At 43.0% G+C, this 18,869-nt stretch overlaps 1 protein-coding gene across 1 annotated transcript; it reads right to left on the minus strand.

The window, feature by feature from the left end:
* Positions 1-8,103: 8,103 nt before the first annotated feature.
* Positions 8,104-18,869, minus strand: LOC110074853 (keratin, type I cytoskeletal 15). The gene is made up of 8 exons (XM_073004259.2): positions 17,052-18,869; positions 15,209-15,291; positions 14,636-14,792; positions 13,344-13,508; positions 11,082-11,207; positions 10,665-10,888; positions 9,735-10,117; positions 8,104-8,451 (listed from the first exon to the last, which is right to left on the minus strand). Exons 1-8 carry the CDS (start codon positions 17,733-17,735, stop codon positions 8,426-8,428), a joined length of 1,848 nt encoding a protein of 615 aa, XP_072860360.2. The 5' UTR covers positions 17,736-18,869; the 3' UTR covers positions 8,104-8,425.

The following is an 18,869-nucleotide window of genomic DNA, read 5'->3' on the forward strand; positions in this document are numbered from 1 at the left end:
CGGATGCCCACATGGCTTCACACAGAGAAGGAGGAGCAGTTTGACCACGAATTGAACTTTGTTTACCTTCAAGGTAGGGCTCTAACTGAATTGCCAGGATTCATTGTTCTCCACCTGCTGGGTGCCCACTGTGGTGATGAATGATCACATTCCACAGGAATGGCTTCATGTAGCCCTCTGCATATCTCTGTGGTAGAAGCTTAAGCCATTAATTCTGGGATTTAAGGAAAATAAACACGCCTCCCTGCAGCTTAAGGTGCAGCCTGTTGCTCTTGGAAACAGAATCATAATTATACAACACCCAGCGAAAAAACTCATGTCCTCCTGAAAGAAGCCCAGGTTCATCTTTCTGCAGCTTCCAGGACCAGAACTTGAAAAAGGAATTGCTTTGGACCACAATACCAGAATACAGAAATCTGCCAGAGGATTGTGGGATTTGTGGCCGGGAAAAGGAACTGTTCTGATGCTAGACCTCAGTCATTGAGAAAGTGTAGGAGGAAGGGGTTCCTTTTCAACCAAAGGAATGCAGGTGTGCAGTAAAACTGCATCTACAGGGCTTCAAATTTTACCAGTGCAGCAAAGGTACAGATTAAAATGGGTTTTAACCCTTGGACAGAGGCTGCGCAAGTGTGTGTGCCATCTGATGTGCTCCAGGGTGCATTCCAACATGGCGCTGATCTGCAAGACAGTTTTGTAATGAGTACCTACTCTATTTACACAAGAATACCCATCTAAACTATACCTTTATACATGTGAATTAACTGCCTTTTCCTTCATTCTGGCGCATGTAATTTAGTCTCCAGGAAAGTCAGTTTCTCAGTATCAGATCATCAGAGGGCAATCCAAGACCCTTGGGCAGGCTAGGTCTGAGCCAATGAAAATGCGAAGTGGACTTTCTTTGTTGCCTCAGAACAAATTCAGGTTGTTTCATTTCTAGGGGTCTAGAGCTAGCGCCTGGACCAGTGGTGCAGAGATGAGTATGGGCTGCAGCTCTAGATCAGCCTTAGCCAACATAGCCAATGACGAGGGCTCATAGGAGTTGTAGTACAAAAGCACTTGGAGGATCACAAGTGGCTTGTGATCACAGTGGGGAGTATTCTCCATCTCTCCCACCCCCCATTATGGGTTGAACCCGCCATGAGTAACCCCTTTCTGGAGTCTCTGAGGTTTCTCACACTCCAGCTCACCCACACAAACCATACTCTAGAAGTCAAACCTAACTTTGCTCCCTAAAATAAGCACCTTTTCTTCTCACCCATTTGCTGCTGCATCTCCACTCAAAGCTGGCTAAGGGTGAGGAAGCCTCGAGCACTACTTCTCCTAGAAAGCAGAAGGTGATCATGGAGTCGGCTGAATTCGCCCATGGTGTTGCATGTACATTTGTAGCAATTTCCTCTTCTTCCTGCAGCAAAACATGAGGAGGCTGGCAATGTCTAGAAAGGCTGGAGTTATCAAGAAGGATGCAATGGGTAGGCAGGATCTGTCCATCTAACTAAAATTAAATACACTGGCATTGAAAGAGAAGGATGTCAAGTTAAATTGAGAGGACTGATTGATTGATTGATTGATTGATTGATTGATTGATTGATTGATTGATTGATTGATTGATTGATTGATTGATTGATTGATTGATTGATTGATTGATGTGTACTGCTTAAATACCATCTCATAGTGTTCAAGCAATCTCTGAGTGGTTTGCAACATAATTATGTAGGCTACGTGCACTATATTTCTATGTCCCCATGTAGTGACAAGGAACTGCTCTGGATGGCTAACTGCAATTAAAAACACAATAGTGTTTTTAATTGATTTGTAGCTAATTCACTTGTTTATTTAATTCATTTCATTTCCATGCACCATTTCTACTCAAGAAGGGACACAAAGCAGCTTACAAATGGTCAAAACAAAGCAGCTGCACAAAAAGCACCATAATTTACAACACTGATTGATTGATTTGATTTGATTGATTTTGATACCTCATGACAGAAAACAAAACAGTGGTTGAAGTTCTGTTCTGCAGATCTGTAACTTTTTACAGAGAGAGAGAGAGAGAGAGAGAGAGAGAGAAAGAGAGAGAGAGACCGAGTGACATCTATCTTTCAACATTATAGTGGGCTGTCCATTATTCGAACAGCTGCCATGGTGATGTGTGGTGTAAAGAGAAGCAAACTGAGAAAAGAGACAAAGGGGCTTGAAGTTGTCCTTCCAAGTACTGGCTGGGCAGCAGTTTCAGAAAGCTCGCGGCTTTTCCAACTGTGATAAAAACATATCTTATTTCTACTCTAAATACATATTACTAGATTTGTGTCTATAGATATGAATCTATATACATTGCTTCTACCTGAGCAACTGAAGAAGGCAGAAGCTGAAATGTTTTGCTTAATACTTGTTTGTTAGTTACTCTAATAAGTGTATTAATTCATTATTTTCACATGTCACACGGGTCTGGCTCCTCTTTTTGTCCACTTTTTGAGTGACGCATAATGGGCAGTCAAATATATGTCTCCTGTAGTCTGAGCTACAGAGGTTATGTCAAATATACTTAACTAGTGCAGCGAAATTTATACCACCCTTTGCACCTTGACAGAGAGATGAAGAATATGTGCTGAATTCCTTCTCTTCGTGATTTTAGCAGTTGTAAGATCGAATCCACGTGACGGAGTGAGCGCCTGTCACTTGTCCCAGCTCCCGCCAACCTAGTGGTTCAAAAGCATGCAAATGCGAGTAGATAAATAGGGACCACCTCGGTGGGAAGGTAACAGCGTTCCGTGTCTAAGTCGCACTGGCCATGTGACCACGGAAGATTGTCTTTGGACGAAACGCTGGCTCTGTGGCTTGGAAACGGGGATGAGCACCGCCCCCTAGAGTCGAACACGACTGGACAAAAATTGTCAAGGGGAACCTTTACCTTTACCTTTTAACCGGAGGAGGCATCTGGTGGTAGAATTTGGAGAACTCACCATGGAACCAATGTGAGTGTCACAAACTGAGACCCAGAGGTTCCTCCCCGTTCCCCCTTCCTAGCCTTCCTTTTGGCGATTTCACATGGTCCAAGCTTAAACCAACAGAGCAACAAGACCCCAGGTACCAAAATATCTTGTGGTTCTAAGGAGAAGAGTGGCATGATCAGGTTGTTACAGTCCGGTCACTTTCTGTCAGTAAGCTGTTTCTAAAGCATAAAAGATGCTTTATGTTGCAGCAGAGTTCAGCCTAGTGGAAGGCTCCTCTCAAGCCCTCTTCCAGTCCAAAATCAGATCCTACTTGAGAGCAAATATTTTGTGCTGTAGGGAATTCAAGCAGACCTACTGGTGCTGTCCTGTGAAGATGCTGGCCACAGAGACTGGCAAAACATTAGGAAGAACAACCTTCAGAAAGAGCCCGAAAAAACCCACAACAACCATTAGACCTACTGGTGTTTCATCTCACCTGAAACACAACATGAAAATTCCCAAGTTAAGCTTGAAGTTGGGCAATGTGTGGGAGACTTTAGACTTTTCAGGTTTAAAAAGAGGTTGCAGGAGTTCTGGGAATACGAGTTGAGAGAGGCTTGTGGCTACATATGACACCATCTACTGGTAAAATATTTCACTTGCAGCCTTAAGTCATCACTATTCTCATATATGGAGGATGTTTTGGATCCATCTTGCTTTCATTCACGTTATGCAGAAAAAAATGTTTCTTTTGCAACATGGCACAAAGACTTTCCTGGGCATTTCCTGTAGATGTCACTCTTGTTTCTTATTTTGCTTTCTGTAACACACACACACAAACACATAGGAGAAGCTGACATATAATGCATCCACTCATATGGGAGTTCTTTGAGGTCCCAAATGTTACTGGCTTACAGTTCCCATCATCTCTGGTCATAATCCATGCCAATTAGGAATGATGAAAATAGCAGTCCAGAACAAGTGGGGTCTAGGTCAAATTAAGCCTGAATTCTCTTTAGAGGCAAAAATGTTGAAACTGAGGTTGTCTTACTTTGGGCACATTATGAGAAGACACGATTTTCTGGAAAGACAATAATTCCAGGAAATGTTGAGAGCAGTAGGAAAAGAGGAAGACCAAATAGGAGATGAATGGACTTCCTAAGGGAAGCCACAGGCTTGAGTTTGCAAGAGCTGAGCAGGGCTGCTGAGGACAGGACATTTTGAGATCATTCATGGGCTTCACCATAAGTTGGAAATGACTTGACAGCACATAACAATTAGAACAATATGTGAAGAAGACCTATGGTCGAGAACGACGTGGCAGTAGCTCTTCCCAGCCCCAGCAGGCCAATTCATTGGGATTGAACTTGAGACCTTCAGTATGGAAAGCAACACACTCTGTAAAGATACACACACATATCTGAGATTCAGCATTATTTCTGGGGCAGGAGGTAGAGTCCCAAAAGGAAAATCAGAACTTGGTAAGGTATTTGTTAGGACTACAATTCCCAGAAACCCTCAGCTAGCATGTTGAACAGCCATGCTGGCTAGGGAATTCTGGGATGTGTGGTCCAAAAAACTGAAATTTCCAAACTCCAAATTTGCCCTATTTTCCCATGCTAAGTTGGATAATACAGGGGGCTTCTACTCACGAATGGGAAGGGAGGGAGGGAGAATTTGACTTTTTCAGTAAAACAAAAAGAGGAGAATGGGTGTTTGAGTGCGGCCACAATTATCAACAGGATTCGTATTCATCATACTCTGTGGATGTTGTGCTCTTCCAAAGGCTGAAAAGATGTTTTACTGAATCTGAATATTGACTAGATCAGCTTGCCCCAGTGTGGCACTGTCCAGATGTGCTAGGCTACAGCTACCATGATCTCCTATCCATAAACTTCATTCTAGAAGCTCTTGAGTAAACTCGTCTATTTTGGCCTCATTTACTCTCTGTCAAAAATGATAATATCAAAGTGGATTGATGCAAATATGTTTCCTGCTTGAAAGCTGTACTTTCACTTTGTCTGAAGATTCCATTTAAGTGTTTATTATGATACAGTCTTGAACATATATTCCAGCCAACACCGAAGGGACAAGGTACACCGTGGGGGAAGAAATTTGTTACAACAGGAAAAGTGTTGCATTTAGTTATCTCACAGAGATGGCCGATGAGTAGCTCTCCCAGTATTGTTGGAGTGCAACACCACACATTCCCAGCTGGTGGTGTAGGACGCTGGAATCTATGTCCCAATAATGTCTGCAGGACTGCAAGTCTCTTCTCCCTTGAGGTAAATGCACTGGAAACTGAACAAATTAAAAGCAAGGTGCTTCACTCAGTACACATTAGCAACTGATAGAATTCTTTGCCACAGGATGTCTGTTAGAGCACTAGAAAAGGATGAGGCTGTTTTGTAGACGTTACGCCTAGCAACGGCCATGGCAATGCTGATTTCACAGGAATGGTGAATCTGCTCTAGGTTTTACAATGAACTTTACAGGAGGAGCCCAATGTGTGGAATCCAACCTCCCAAACAGGTTAGTTCTTCCTAAAACCCAGAATGGAGTCATCTCACTTCAGAGCCAGTATGAGTGAAGATTTTTTCCCCAGTATGTTTTGATAAACATTTTGCAAAATTCAAAAGGCGAAACACAAATTCAACCATCACAGAAGAATGGACAGTAATTTCATTTTTGTTCATGTTTAAATCAGAATTACTCAAATTTGTACATTTTAATTTTGATTGAGGGAGAAAGCAAAACTGGGATCCCTTTAGTTTCTTTTTTAATTTATTAGCGTTATTAAAATTCATCAAATTTGAATGAGGGGGGCATAAAATAGAAACGAACACCTTCTATATATTTTCTACCTTCCAAATTCAATGACGATGTTTTGGTGGCTGATGGATAGTGTAGTCCAAAGCATCAGAGAGTATCCAGCACAGGAAGACAGCCATAGATAGCAGGGAATTTCTGTCTACAGAATTGAAAATGGTGGGTAAGTGGGTGGGAACGCAAAAGTCAGGTGTCAGATTTTAATCAAAGCTGGATAATTCTGGATCTTCTTATGTCCCAGATCACATATCTGGCTCTTGGCCTCACAATGTTTGGTTCTGTTTGCTGTGCCAACCTACTGTTGTGAAAAACAATAACATTGAGGCGACCTCCATTATATTATCCCAGTTGCTTGACAGGGTCCTGTTCCTCCTTCATACAGTCTAGTGTGCATCAGATGAAGACACTGAATGGTTTTCTCAGAGGCTTTTTCAGGGACCATTCCACATCTCGGAACCTTCCTGTATGGAGACTTTTTGAAGTCAGAACCCATGTATTTTAAAAGAAAATTGGCATTCCGGAGAGCATTGTTTTGTTATTGGTTAGGGGAAGGTCATCACAGACTTCATTTGCAAATGTGGTTGCCCCAGCCTTCTGCCTCTTCTGAAAGTATATTGTGGAACTAAGTCTTGGCAGGTAACAAACATTTTCCTGAACTTTCAGCTTGAGTCTTGATCTCTGCCTGAGAAACCCTAGAAGTACAAGCTGCTTAGAGTCAGAATAGAATAGATTAGAGTGGCCTTCAGTGTACTCACGCAATAGCCTCATGTGTATGGCGGACCTTACCAGTGATGGTGGCGGCGGCATTAATAATAATATTAATGAGCTGCCACATCATTTCTGACTTACACTGACTCTTTCCAAGGTTTCTGGATAAAGAGCACTTAGAAGCAATTCAACATTTCCTTCTTCTGGTTTTGCTCTGGGATTGTGCAAGTTGTCCAATGTGAAGCAGGCTGGTTCAGTTTGTGGGAAATTGAATTACCAGCTCCTAGCCCTGTGGTCAGTTGTTTAGCTCACTGAGTTATCCAGCCAGTGGCTTTACAGCATACATCATAACTGGTATACACTCTTATTATGGGGTGTACCTGATTGATGTATCCTGTTCAGAGTGAGCAGAGCTCCAATGTGACCTCTGGCTTGCCGTAGTGAAAGTGGAGATCACATCAGTTTAAAGAAGGGGCACTTCTGCTTGTGTACAATCACCCCCTTGCACAAGCTTCATAAGAGAACAACCACTCACTCAGCAGACAATTGCATAAGCAGTAGAAGCCAAGGAAGATACCGGCCATGATTTCTAGGAACACTGTGCCTCTTATGAGTAGAGCCAGCCTGTGTAGCCTTGGGAAAGCTGCAGAGTCACACGGTGCCCCCAGAAGAAGGGAATGGTAAATCACTTTTGTGTATTTTCTACCCAGAAAATGCTGGAAATGTAAGTCAGAATTGACTGGATGGCACATGAGGATGGCATATGAGCCATCTGTTCAGTGTTGTGGAATGCATTTGCATCTAGGGAAAGGAAAACATGTCAGTTTTGCTGTCCCTCAAGTTCATATTTTTTTAATAGCTCATGAAAAAAATTGTGGACATTGGTAAATCCTCCAGAAATGAACTGAAACAAAACAAAAACATCCCTAATCACACCATAGCTCAATTAGTACAGCTATTCCTGACATAGAGAGGATGCTGTCTTATGTATGTGCCATTAAGTGTTAAAGCTAAAGAGTCTCTCAGGGTGGTGGGGAAGAGAGAAAGGCATCAACTTTAATTCAGCATTAACATGTCTGAATATCTAGGGTTCAAAGCTAGAATCCTAAGAGCTAAGCCCTCAAAACCCTGGACCTTGTTAGATGAAGCTACCATTTGGTTGCTCCCACATTTGTATTTTTAAATTTTCAAGTATTTTTCCATCTAGAAAATGAAATCCTTTGCAAATGTTGGTACATTGTATTCGTGAAGGCTTTCACGCCGGGATCTAATGGTTGTTGTGGGTTTATTGGGCTCTTTGGCTGTGTTCTAAAGGTTGTTCTTCATAACGTTTCACCAGTCTCTGTGGCCGGCATCTTCAGAGGACAGCACTCTGTGCTCTGGTGTAGTTGGCTTGGGAGCACCAGAGCACAGAGTGCTGTCCTCTGAAGATGCCGGCCACAGAGACTGGCGAAACATTAGGAAGAACAACCTTCAGAACACGACCAAAGAGCCCGAAAAACCCACAACAACCGTTGGTACATTGCTTTTTCATTAAAATGAAACAGAAAACTCCCTCTTCCTTAGGCTTATTTTCCCCCAGTATGTCCACCCAATGTTTGTGCAGCAGGAATAACACAGGACATGCAGGTTTTTTTTTCTGATTGCAATCAAGCAGCAATAGACCTTTATTTGACAGCCTTCATCAACATCAGAAGGTGATGGCCAGTCATTAATAAAGAAAAGTGAGAACCATGTACTACAAAAAAGAACCGTAAAGAATGGAAGAGACAAGCAAAAGGGGACAGAGAGTCATGGGTTGCAAGGGACCCTAATGGACAGATGGCCAAGATGGAGTTGGATGTCCAGAAGAAGCAATCTGTTTTGTGGATCCATGCAGAAAATATTGGTAGGCATGCTCCACTTCTGTCCTATCAGCGAAATCCTTTGGGTCTGGAGTGTCAAGGGATGGTAGCTGGCTAGTCACAGGGTTGCCTTCCTATTCCTGTTGAGAAAGAGGGAAAGGGGAGGGGAGACACGTTAGTCTTTTAGGATAGATCACAAGAACAGATGAGTGACCAGACTGAAGGACACAGCCCCTTTACCATCAGCTTAGCCTCATCTGTTTCTGAAAGCCTAGGAAGCCCTTACACAAATGTTCAGTGAAGAATCTGGTTCTTCATAATAAAATGACATTTTGCCTGTAAGTGGAATGACCTCAGAGCTTATTTCATTGTCAGCACCACAAGATATGTCTTCTGGATGCTCATTTACTTTCACAGAAGGGAACCTGCTAGAACTGAAATTATAGTATTTCCGAACTGGGGGATAGGATGGAGGAAACTTGCTTTATACTGGGCTTTAATCCAATTTGGGCAATACCTTGATTAGGGACAACCAAAATGACATAAGAGTGCACAGACATTCTGGTTGGTGTAAAATGAAGGTCTAGCCCAGGGCCAAGCAAGGAGGGAGGGCATCTCATCCCAAAGTGATGGGAAGAGATGACTTCCCTGCTTGGTCCATGGGTCACTGGTAGCATTGATCAGCTGTGCACCTTTTTTCTACTGACTGGCCCATTACCTTTGGTTTTTAAAATTTTTATTTGATTTATTTTTCTTATGTAGCAGGCTTGGCCCAAGAAGGGACTGTTTGGAACCAGGTGTATTTAGTTCTCGGGGTTCTTTGCAGGATCAGAAGGAAATATAGATGTGCAACAACCATCCTTGCCATCAATGGGTTCTCTTAAATCCTGTAGTTTGGGCAGGTCTGAGATAAACATTAGGCATTTGGCCCTCTGTTCCTTTGCTAGCTGGACTCAGTAGCTTTGTATCCTTTGCCTGCTGAAGTTCAGCCTCCAAATTTAAACCCAATCTTCAGTCACCTAACCACCAAGATCTTAAGCTACAGAAGACCCTTCTTCGGGCACTAGATAGGTAGAACCACAGCTTGAAAAAAGGATGGCCAATGGCTATGTTGGCTGGGGGATTCTGGCAGCTTTGATCTTAAAAAGTAGCCCTTCCCAACCCTGGAACAGAACTTATTGTGTGGGCAGATTGCTCACAGATCCTGATGGGTAGTGATTCCACATGCAAGTGATTTCTTGCACAAGCAATGTGCATTGCTCTGTAGTTCAGTCAATGATGGCATCTGAGGGCTTGCATGTGTCACCTTTCACAGTTTGTGAAAGTTCTGCACATCTTTCCCACAGTGTCGAGCAATAGCATCCCATTTGAAGCAGTCTTTACAGATCAAGAACCACGCTCTTGTAATCCTTCTCATTCTCACCTCCTTTGGTAGTGTAGGTGTGTGAACGTGAACTGCTGTAGCTTATTCCACCTCCTCCGATCTGGGCGCCGCTGCTGCCTCCTCCTCCAATACCTCCTCCGCCAATGCTTCCTCCACCGATACTTCCTCCTCCAAGGTCTCCACCACCTATGCTTCCTCCACTGATGCCTCCTCCACTTATACTTCCTCCGCTGATGCCTCCTCCACTCATACTGCCTCCGCTGATGCCTCCTCCGCTGATGCCTCCTCCACTGATGCCTCCTCCACTGATGATGCCTCCTCCACTGATGCCTCCTCCACTGATGCCTCCACCGCCTATGATTCCTCCGGTTCTGCCGATGCTTCCTCTTCTACCCCCGCCATAGCTTACTCCTACTGAAGAACTGCAGAGAAAGAAACATGATAATAAATTTTCACAGCAAACTTTTTTTCACAGAGAAAGAAGACTGTAACTGAGTGAGATTTGTGACCAGTTCATCAACCTCCAGGCCTCCTCCATGTCCAATATGGACATTTAGTGTGGCAAAAAAAAAAAACCAAAACATCCAGCTGAGAACATGGAGAGTTGCTGCCAGTTTGAGTTGGCATTGCTGGTCTAGATCAGGGAGGGAGAAACTTTTACTCTCTATATGTTTTGCACTTCAGCTTGCAGAAGTTCCAGCTAATGTGGCAAAGCATGAGGAATGATGGGAGTTGTAATTCTGAAGAGTCAAAGATTCTCTATCTCTGAACTAGATTCTCAAACTGCATGGACATGGTAGCCTCACCCACTACAAAGCAGCTGTCATTTTCATTCATCTGGCCATGGACAATTTTCCCCCTTAACATAGATCAATAAATATGTAGCTACACAAGAAGTCTGATTCTGTTTGCAGTTAATACTTTACAGCATGGAATTCACTGGTGAAATATTTCCAATGGCCAACCTACATTTCTTGCTGCCCTTCCTCAAGCAGCTGGCGGTACTGGGCGATCTCCTGTTCCAGACGGGTCTTGATGCCGAGGAGCATCTGGTACTCCTGGTTCTGACTCTCGATCTCAGTTCGGATGCTGGCGAGTTCTGATTCTACTGGCTCAATCATGCCCTGTATCTGTTGTAGCTGCAGATTGTACCGCCGTTCCGTGTCTTCCAAGTTGTTTTGTAGAGACTGGATCTGGTATGAGAAAGGAAACATAGAGGACATCATCTTCAAGGAAGGGAGAGGTGTGTCTTAAGAAAACGCAAAAAACAGCACTGCTTTTAGGAGAAAGAGGAACACTGAAATATAGCAACACAACTGAGGAGAAAACCAGACATAAGGGACTTCCTAGAGGTTTTACATTTCATCATCCCATGTTATCACTTACCATGCTGAGCTGAGACTGAAGCTCAATCTCCAGGGTCTGAAATTCTCGTCTCAGTTCAGAAACTTGTTGGTTGCTCGAAGTTATCTCCTGACCACTTGAAGTGACCTGTTGGCGGACCTCCTCCATCTAAAAGACACAAACAAAGGTTTCATGATTTATGGAGCCCTTTGCATATACAGATAGACAGAGAAACATGTGAGCATAAAGAAGATAAAAATACAGGCCTTGTGTGGGATTTGGCATGCATGTATAAATGTCTGTAGAAATATTTTATATTTCTGTATATAGAATATTGCTAAATGAATTTGAATTTATTCACTTTATGGACGGATTGTTTAGATTATTTCTGCCCATGTCAGTTTGCTATGTATTCATTCATTAAAATGTCCCATCCTTTTTTCTCATTAGTTCTGTGTTATTTTAAAAGTGACAGCAAAAATCCATATTTAATTCTGTAATTTTGAAACTGGACCATTTCTTTTTGCATATCTATACAAAATTGTTCTTTCAGGGTGGATTAACTGGCAGGGGATAGGTTCGATTGGCCCTTCATAGGGGACAGTCCTCTATTTGAAGCCCTTCTCTGCTTGAAGAGCCCTCCAGTCCAAGTCCAGTTTAAGGATCAAGAACCCGAAGACAGAGCAGCAGAACAAGGGCCATGAAGTTCACCAGCAACAATTAACAGCACCAAGAAAGCTGGTGCTTGGGTATGTTTGGGCATACAGGTCACTGAATCACAGTTTTCTCTTCTGAAACATCTTGTATTTCTACTCTAATTACAGTAATTACAGTATTTCTAAATTCGATTCTGTACATCTGTATTAGGATATGCACAGTTCACAGAAATCTGTGTCCTGTTTTGTCCTCTTTCTCCAAATGTGTGTAAACCTTGTGGTGATTCCTGCTGAGGATATGTACAGCATGGGGATTATACCCAACAATGGTTGGTAGTCAAGATGGCTGCCATATTTTTCTGTGTGTACGATACCCCAATGTATAAAATGACACCCTAATTTTGACCCTTGCTAGAGGCGGAGGAGCAGTTAATGGGCAACTGCTCCTCCACCTCCGTCTCTCCTGCTCCAGTGCAACTGCTTCCCCTCCACCTCCTGCTGCCTCCACCACCACAGGGGAGAAAGCGGACGTGAGCTGGAGGTGAGCCCGGTCAGTCCCACAGGAGGAGGTGATCAGGCGGGCGGGGGAGGTAGCAGCAAAAGGTGCCAGAGCGTGTGTGACTGCTCGTTTGCCTCCATCTCCTGCTGCTACTGCCTCCGCCACCAGAGGGGACAAGCTTTGAACCCTGGAGGAGGCAATTGGGCAGTGGCAGCGGCAGCCAGAGGCACCTGAGCACGTGCACGAGTGCTCCTTTGCCTCTGCCTCCTTCTGTGTATAAAACGACCCTCAATTTTTCCTCTAATTATTTTAGGAAAAGTGTCATTTTATACACAGAAAAATACGGTTGATATGGCCTCTATTAATAGAGTGAAGAGTACCTCTGTATATCAGTTGCTTGGGAACATGAGATGCAGAGGCAATTGCACCTCTGTCCTGATGCTGAGTTTTCCAAAAGCAGCTGGTTGGCCCTTGTGTGAACAGAATATTGGCCTAGATAGGACTTTGGACTGATCCAGCTAAGCTGTTCTTATATTCTCTATATTAATATAAAAACTTTAAAAGAACAGTGGTGCCTCGCTTAACGATTGCCTCGTTAAACAATAAAACCGCTTGACGATGAAGTTTTTGCAATCACTTTTGTGATCGCAAAATGATGTTCCTATGGGGAAAATTCGCTTAACGATGATTGGTTCCCTGCTTCAGGAAACAATTTTTCACTAAACGACGATTTAGAAACAGCTGATTGGCGGTTCTAAAATGGCTGCCGGCTGTGCAAAATAGCTCCCCACTGTGTTTTCAGGATGGATTCCCTGCTTTAAAGACAGTGAAAATGGCCGCCCCTATGGAGGATCTTCACTGGACGGTGAGTTTTCAGCCCAGTGGAATGCATTGAACTGGTTTCAATGCATTTCAATGGGCTTTTTTGTTTCGCAAGACAAGGTTTTCGTAAGACAGCGATTTTTGCGGAATGAATTAACATTGTCTTGCTAGGCACCACTGAATTGCTTGGGGTTTTTTTGGGGGGGAATAGAACTCCCAGAATGCCACACCCATAATGGACAATGGATGTTGCATTACTCCTATCCTTTCGAAACTCCCAAGCACTGTATCAGCAGGAGGAGTAAACACAAGCAATATTCTACTTGCCTTGCTTTCATACCAGCTTTCCACCTCTCTGCGATTTTGCTCAATGATGCCTTCATATTCAGCCCTGAGCTGATCCAAACGTTGCTTCAGATCCTCGGTTGGGGCAGCATGCACCTCAACATTGACATCGCCACGACCACGCTGACTTTGAAGTTCTCTCATGGTCTGCAATGAAAGGAAAGATGAAAAAAAAAACCTGCACCAGAAATATGATTCTTAGCTGTCACGACAATTTCTGCCGCTCACACTAGCAAGATTGTGCAAAGACTGATCTGCTCCGCAGAATAAAACTGGATGAGGGATGAGAAAATGAAGCTGTAGGAAAATTCATCAGAAAGAGGTTGGCTTGCAGAAGAGATTCTTCACTGGAAATTTGAAAAGCAGTGATCAACTATCTGATGTTCTCTGTTGGTCTGCAGAGAAAGACTGGAATTGATGGGTGGGAATGGAAAGAAAGATTTCAGCTGAACTTCAGGAGAGAACAGTAGAAATAGTAAGATTTGTTTGGCAGAGGAACAGACTGCCTCAGGGAGTGGTGGGCTCAGTGGACATGTTTAAAGAAATTTTGGACAGAAATCTGTCAGTGATGCTGTAGTTACATCCTGAACTGAGCAAGGGTTTGGCCATCATGATCCTTTCAAGCAACATGACCCCCATGCTGCTTGAAAGCTATCCAGCCCCTTAATCCACATTAACAGCTGATACAGCATAGGATTTTACAGGAGGGGGAAGAGAGGAAGAGGAAGAGGAAGCAGAGTTACCTGACAGGCAGAACAAATGTTTAATAAATACAGAGAGCTCATCTGGTATTGTATAATGTATTTCTTTTGGGATTTGGACCATTTTTTAAAAGGTTGGTGGCTACATGCACAGTTTAGAAAAGTTGCCTATTTGGAAAACAGCTCCCAGAATTTTCAATCAGAATTGTGGGAGTTGTGGTCCAAAAAAAGTAACTTGCCAAACCTTGGCTGTATGTTGCCTGATAAATCTCATAAAAGACTAAAGGTACAATCAGAAAGCAAGAACAGATGATCTCTGATCACATCTGAAGGGGTCACTTTGCAATCTCTCTTGAAGTGATGCTTCTGTCCTTCTTGTAATGGCTTCATTCCAGCCTCCCAAGAAGAGTGGTTCTAGTGCTGGACCAAAAAGGCCCAGATTGGGCATGGATTGATGGGCGTCCTGCCATCACTGGAAAATGGTTCTCAGCCGTCTGTGCCACAAGCTGCTTTCCTGTCTGATTGTAACCTAACAATAGTATATTTCTGTTCATGGTTAACGGCAATGCTTACCTCATCATGGTTCTTCCTGAGAGTGATCAGCTCCTCTCTAAGAGTCTCATACTGTGACTCCAGATCAGCCTTAGCAAGAGTCAGTTGATCCAACAGAGGGCGCAGCCCATTGATATCAGCCTCCACATTCTGGAGGAGAGTGTTTTCAGTTTGATACCTAAGTCATAGGAAATAGATGAGAAAGAACTATGACTGACAGTAAAGACCTTGCAAATGCATAGATAGATAAATGACACATACGGAGATAGGTTAAAAAGCAACAACCTCTGATCAGAATTGAGCAGGCCCATTGGCCAAGAAACATGTGTGGCAACTATTGAATGGGAAGAGGGGGTGAAAAACTGGTGCAGGGAGAAAGTGAGTGGAGTACAGTGGAAAAGAAAATGACTAGACAGTGCCTCAGACCCAGAACAGGAGTACCCTACACTGCAACATTTTGTCACAGATTCAACTTGGTTTTGTTATTATTGTCAAAAAAAATATCAGATGCTCATTAGAAAAATATCTTTCTCAAGTAATAATGGCAAACGGCATCCAGTTGAAAGAGCATAGGTGAAAACTGGTTGTACTCACTTCAGTTTAAAATCATCAGCAGTCATCCTGGTGTTATCAATCTGCAGAAGTATTTTATTATAATCATCTGTTTCAGCAATAAGCTGGAAGGGAAGAAGGGAAGGATTTATGTTTATCCAAGCTGATTAACTGTCCCTATGGATATGGTAATAACTCTAAAAATACACAAATAAAGTTGAGGGGCTAAACCTATGTCTGGATACCATTTGGGACCCGTGGGGATTGGTGAATCTGTTGTCTCAGGGATGGTGAATCATCATCTTGGTTTCAGGCTGAACTTTACCAGAATTATTCAAGGTGATAAACCGTAGGCTAGATTCATTTGAAAGGTCTTTTGAAGTTCAGAGTAAAACCTTCACTGTGCCCAGAAAATCAGTCATCGACAGCCTCTACTGGTGCGATCAGGGCTTGTAAGAAAACTTCCACACACATAGAAAATTTGATGGAGGAAGGATGTGAGCCCAGTTTTGCTCTTGACATGTGAATTTTCTCTCTGTGTGTAGAATCATTTTGTTATATGTGTCCTCAACTTCAGTGTGAAGTGGTACATGCCAGATCAGAGCAATAACTGGATGAGATTGGGCTTGTGCAACGATACAGGAAATGTCACTTCATGATCTCATGAGGCAGGGTTTCAGCAACAGTTGCAAAATTGTGCATGCAAGCAATGCAGAGCAATATGGGCAGAATGGAGACATATTGACCTAAATCCATTTGTTGCTCCCAAACAGAGTAGACCTGTTGGATCAAATGAACTTACATAAATGTTGACACACCAGATTCTCATTGATTCAATGAACCTAATAAAGTTGGGACCAACACTTGGATTTTGACAAATGATGAATTTAAAGACCAGCATATTGCTACTAAGAGTCCGATGCCCAGAGTCTTTGGGGGAAGACTTGAAAATTGCAATGGACAGTGAGAAGCAAGGGTGCTGTTAAAAGGAACACTGCTTTCTGAAGTAGAAGGAGGACAAAAGGAGGAATTTCTCAGAAGCCAGGAGAGTAAACCACCAAACCTAAGCTTGTCAGGTTCACAACTTTTGAGCATGTCTCAATGGCATGTGCTGAAATGGGAGAATGAACCCCAAAATACAAAATTTACAGACTGGCTGCATATTTTCTCCTAAGATTTCACGTTCAAAGCTTTTCATTTCTCACTTCTCAAAGAGTCTCAAGGCCAAAGACTCTAATATGGCAGTCTAAGGAAGTTTTATACCACTAGTGTGTATGAAGAAAGTACAGGTAGCAGCAACTCTTTGTTCAGAAGACTCTTTTTCTTTTCTTTTTCAAGACCGGCTTTACAGCAGAATAGCAACCAGTTGTCTTCTGCATTAGAATATCATTTTTGCCTGTTGCTTCTTTGTTTCCTTTTAACGTGATATATTATCAGCTATTTCCACTTCCTAGTTTCAACCCTAAAGAATGTCTTTCTAAAGCACCTGTCTTTTAGTTATGATATTCTCAATAAACCATTTCTCTAAAACAGGAATCGGCATCTGTGGCCCTCTCAATGTCATTGGGATGCAATACCTAGCTGCCCCTTCCACCATGGCTAATGGTGAGGGATCATGGGAATTGCAGTCCAGCGACATCAGGAAGGCCACATATTTCCCACCTTTGTTCTATGAGCTTGTTTCCTTTGTTTCCTTTCAGTACATTAATGAACAGCTGCAGGACATACATATTTCAAATATCCATGCCTCACCCCCCCAACGTTAAAGGTGAGCATGACTACCTTAAATATTGATTCAATTATACATCATTTCTCGGATTAATAAAGAATGGATCATTCAACATTCAAGGCTTCATAGCACCTGTTTTAAAAAATGATAGCATACCTCATTGTAGCATTGGTCAATTTCTTGGTAATATTGAGTGTAATCCCTTATGGGGCCAAGTTCTCCATACTTCTGGTACCAGTCTCTGATGTAAATCTCAAGCTGAGCATTTTCTTCTTCTAGGGTTTTCACCTTGCTCAGGTAGTTAGCCAGGCGATCGTTAAGGTGCTGCATGGTTGACTTTTCATTGTTGGAGAGAAGGAGACCATCGCCACTTCCTGTACTAAAACCGCCGCTGCTGAATGGGTAGTAGCCGCTGCCAGTGCCAAAACTACCACCCCCCAAGCCTCCGCCACCGTAGCCTCCATAAGAAATACCACCACCATAACCACCGTAACTGCCACCTCCGTAGCCACCTCCTCCATAGCCACCTCCTCCATAGCTACCTCCTCCATAGCTACCGCCTCCATAGCTACCGCCTCCATAGCTACTTCCTCCATAGCAAATTCTCCCTCTGCTTATTCTTCCACCACTACTGCTACTGAAACCACCACCTCCATAACCAGACCTGGACCCTCCTCCATAGCTTCTTCCAGAAAATCCTCTTGAGCTTGAGATCCTAACGCTTCTGCTACTTCCACCACCACCACCACCACAAACTCGGCCGCCACTTCCACTGATGGTGCAGCTTCCACCGCCTATGCTCCCTCCACTGCTGCCGCCGCCCTTCACACCATAACTCATGATGAAAGATGTTTAGAGTCCAAAAGCCCACAAAAGCCCTGCTTTAGCTGCACAGCCTGGTATTAGGATACTGACTGCAAAGGCTTCCTCTTGCATGATCCATATTTATAGCTCCCTTGAAGGGTGTTGCTACCAAGGGTGTTCCCTGCTCCTCCCAGGGCATTTGCCAATCCCCTTGTTTATGCCAACAATTATCTGCCAAAGAGAACAGGGTTGTTTTTTTTTAAAGAAGCTATCAAAGGGAATCTAATACATAGCTGGCATTTTGTCACTCAGAATATTTTAGTTGAAATAGAATGTATCTCTTAACAGGATAACTACCTCTCAGTCATAAAACCTGCACAATAAAGCAAAACATATCAACACAAAGAGACAGTAATTTAAACAGGAATGCAAACACATATCTCCATAGTGGGTAAGACTGCCATGGGGCAAGGTGGGTACCTGATCCATCTGCCATCCATGTTCTATCAGTTAAAGGGTAATGCTAAGGCTCCTGCTGTTGCTACATATACATCTCTCCCTTCAACAACATTGGGGTTAGGGCCCCTGGACCTCCATGTAGTTCAAAATCTGAGTACAACTTTTATGCCCCCCAAAACATAGCTACAAAGCAGAAACACAGAGAGAGAAAGACCTGGCCAACCCATGTCAGCCTCCCAGCAGGCCCCAGCACCCTCCGTGGCCGCCATGTGGAGCTGCTATGCCAGAAGAGGAAGCTGATCAGGGGCCATCACACTGCCAACAAGAGGAGCCTTGGTAAGCCTGAGACCCACCTTTCTCAGGCCACTTCCTGGAAAGGAATAGCAACACAGTATTTACTGATTATTTATTTATTTATTTATTTATTTATTTATTTATTTATTTATTTATTTATTTATTTATTTATTTATTTATTTATTTATTTATTTATTTATTTAAATATTGGTTGGTTGATTGAACAACAATCTGTGTATAAACAAAATCGTGCTTCTCAGAACAATGCAGTTCAAGGGAGAAGTGTAGTTCTATGTCTTGAAAATAGACCTGGACTGTCCTTCAAACAGAATACACGGCTCCCTTATCCAGAGGTGAAATCTGGGCATTCTAATCAGTATTTCAGGATAAATCAAAGAGGAAACATCATCATCATTA

This window comes from Pogona vitticeps, chromosome 6 (assembly GCF_051106095.1).
Source record: "Pogona vitticeps strain Pit_001003342236 chromosome 6, PviZW2.1, whole genome shotgun sequence".
Taxonomy (NCBI): Eukaryota; Metazoa; Chordata; class Lepidosauria; order Squamata; family Agamidae; genus Pogona; species Pogona vitticeps.

Bases quoted from the DNA above. Each gene is read 5' to 3' on its own strand.
- LOC110074853 (XM_073004259.2), bottom strand. From the start codon at position 17,735: ATGAGTTATGGTGTGAAGGGCGGCGGCAGCAGTGGAGGGAGCATAGGC. The intron at 11,208-13,343 runs GCAAGTAGAATA...TGTGTCTTTTAG, and splicing joins AAAGCTGGTATGAAAGCAAG to ATGGAGGAGGTCCGCCAACA. The intron at 10,118-10,664 runs GTAGGTTGGCCA...CTTTCTCTGCAG, and splicing joins GAGGAAGGGCAGCAAGAAAT to TTCTTCAGTAGGAGTAAGCT.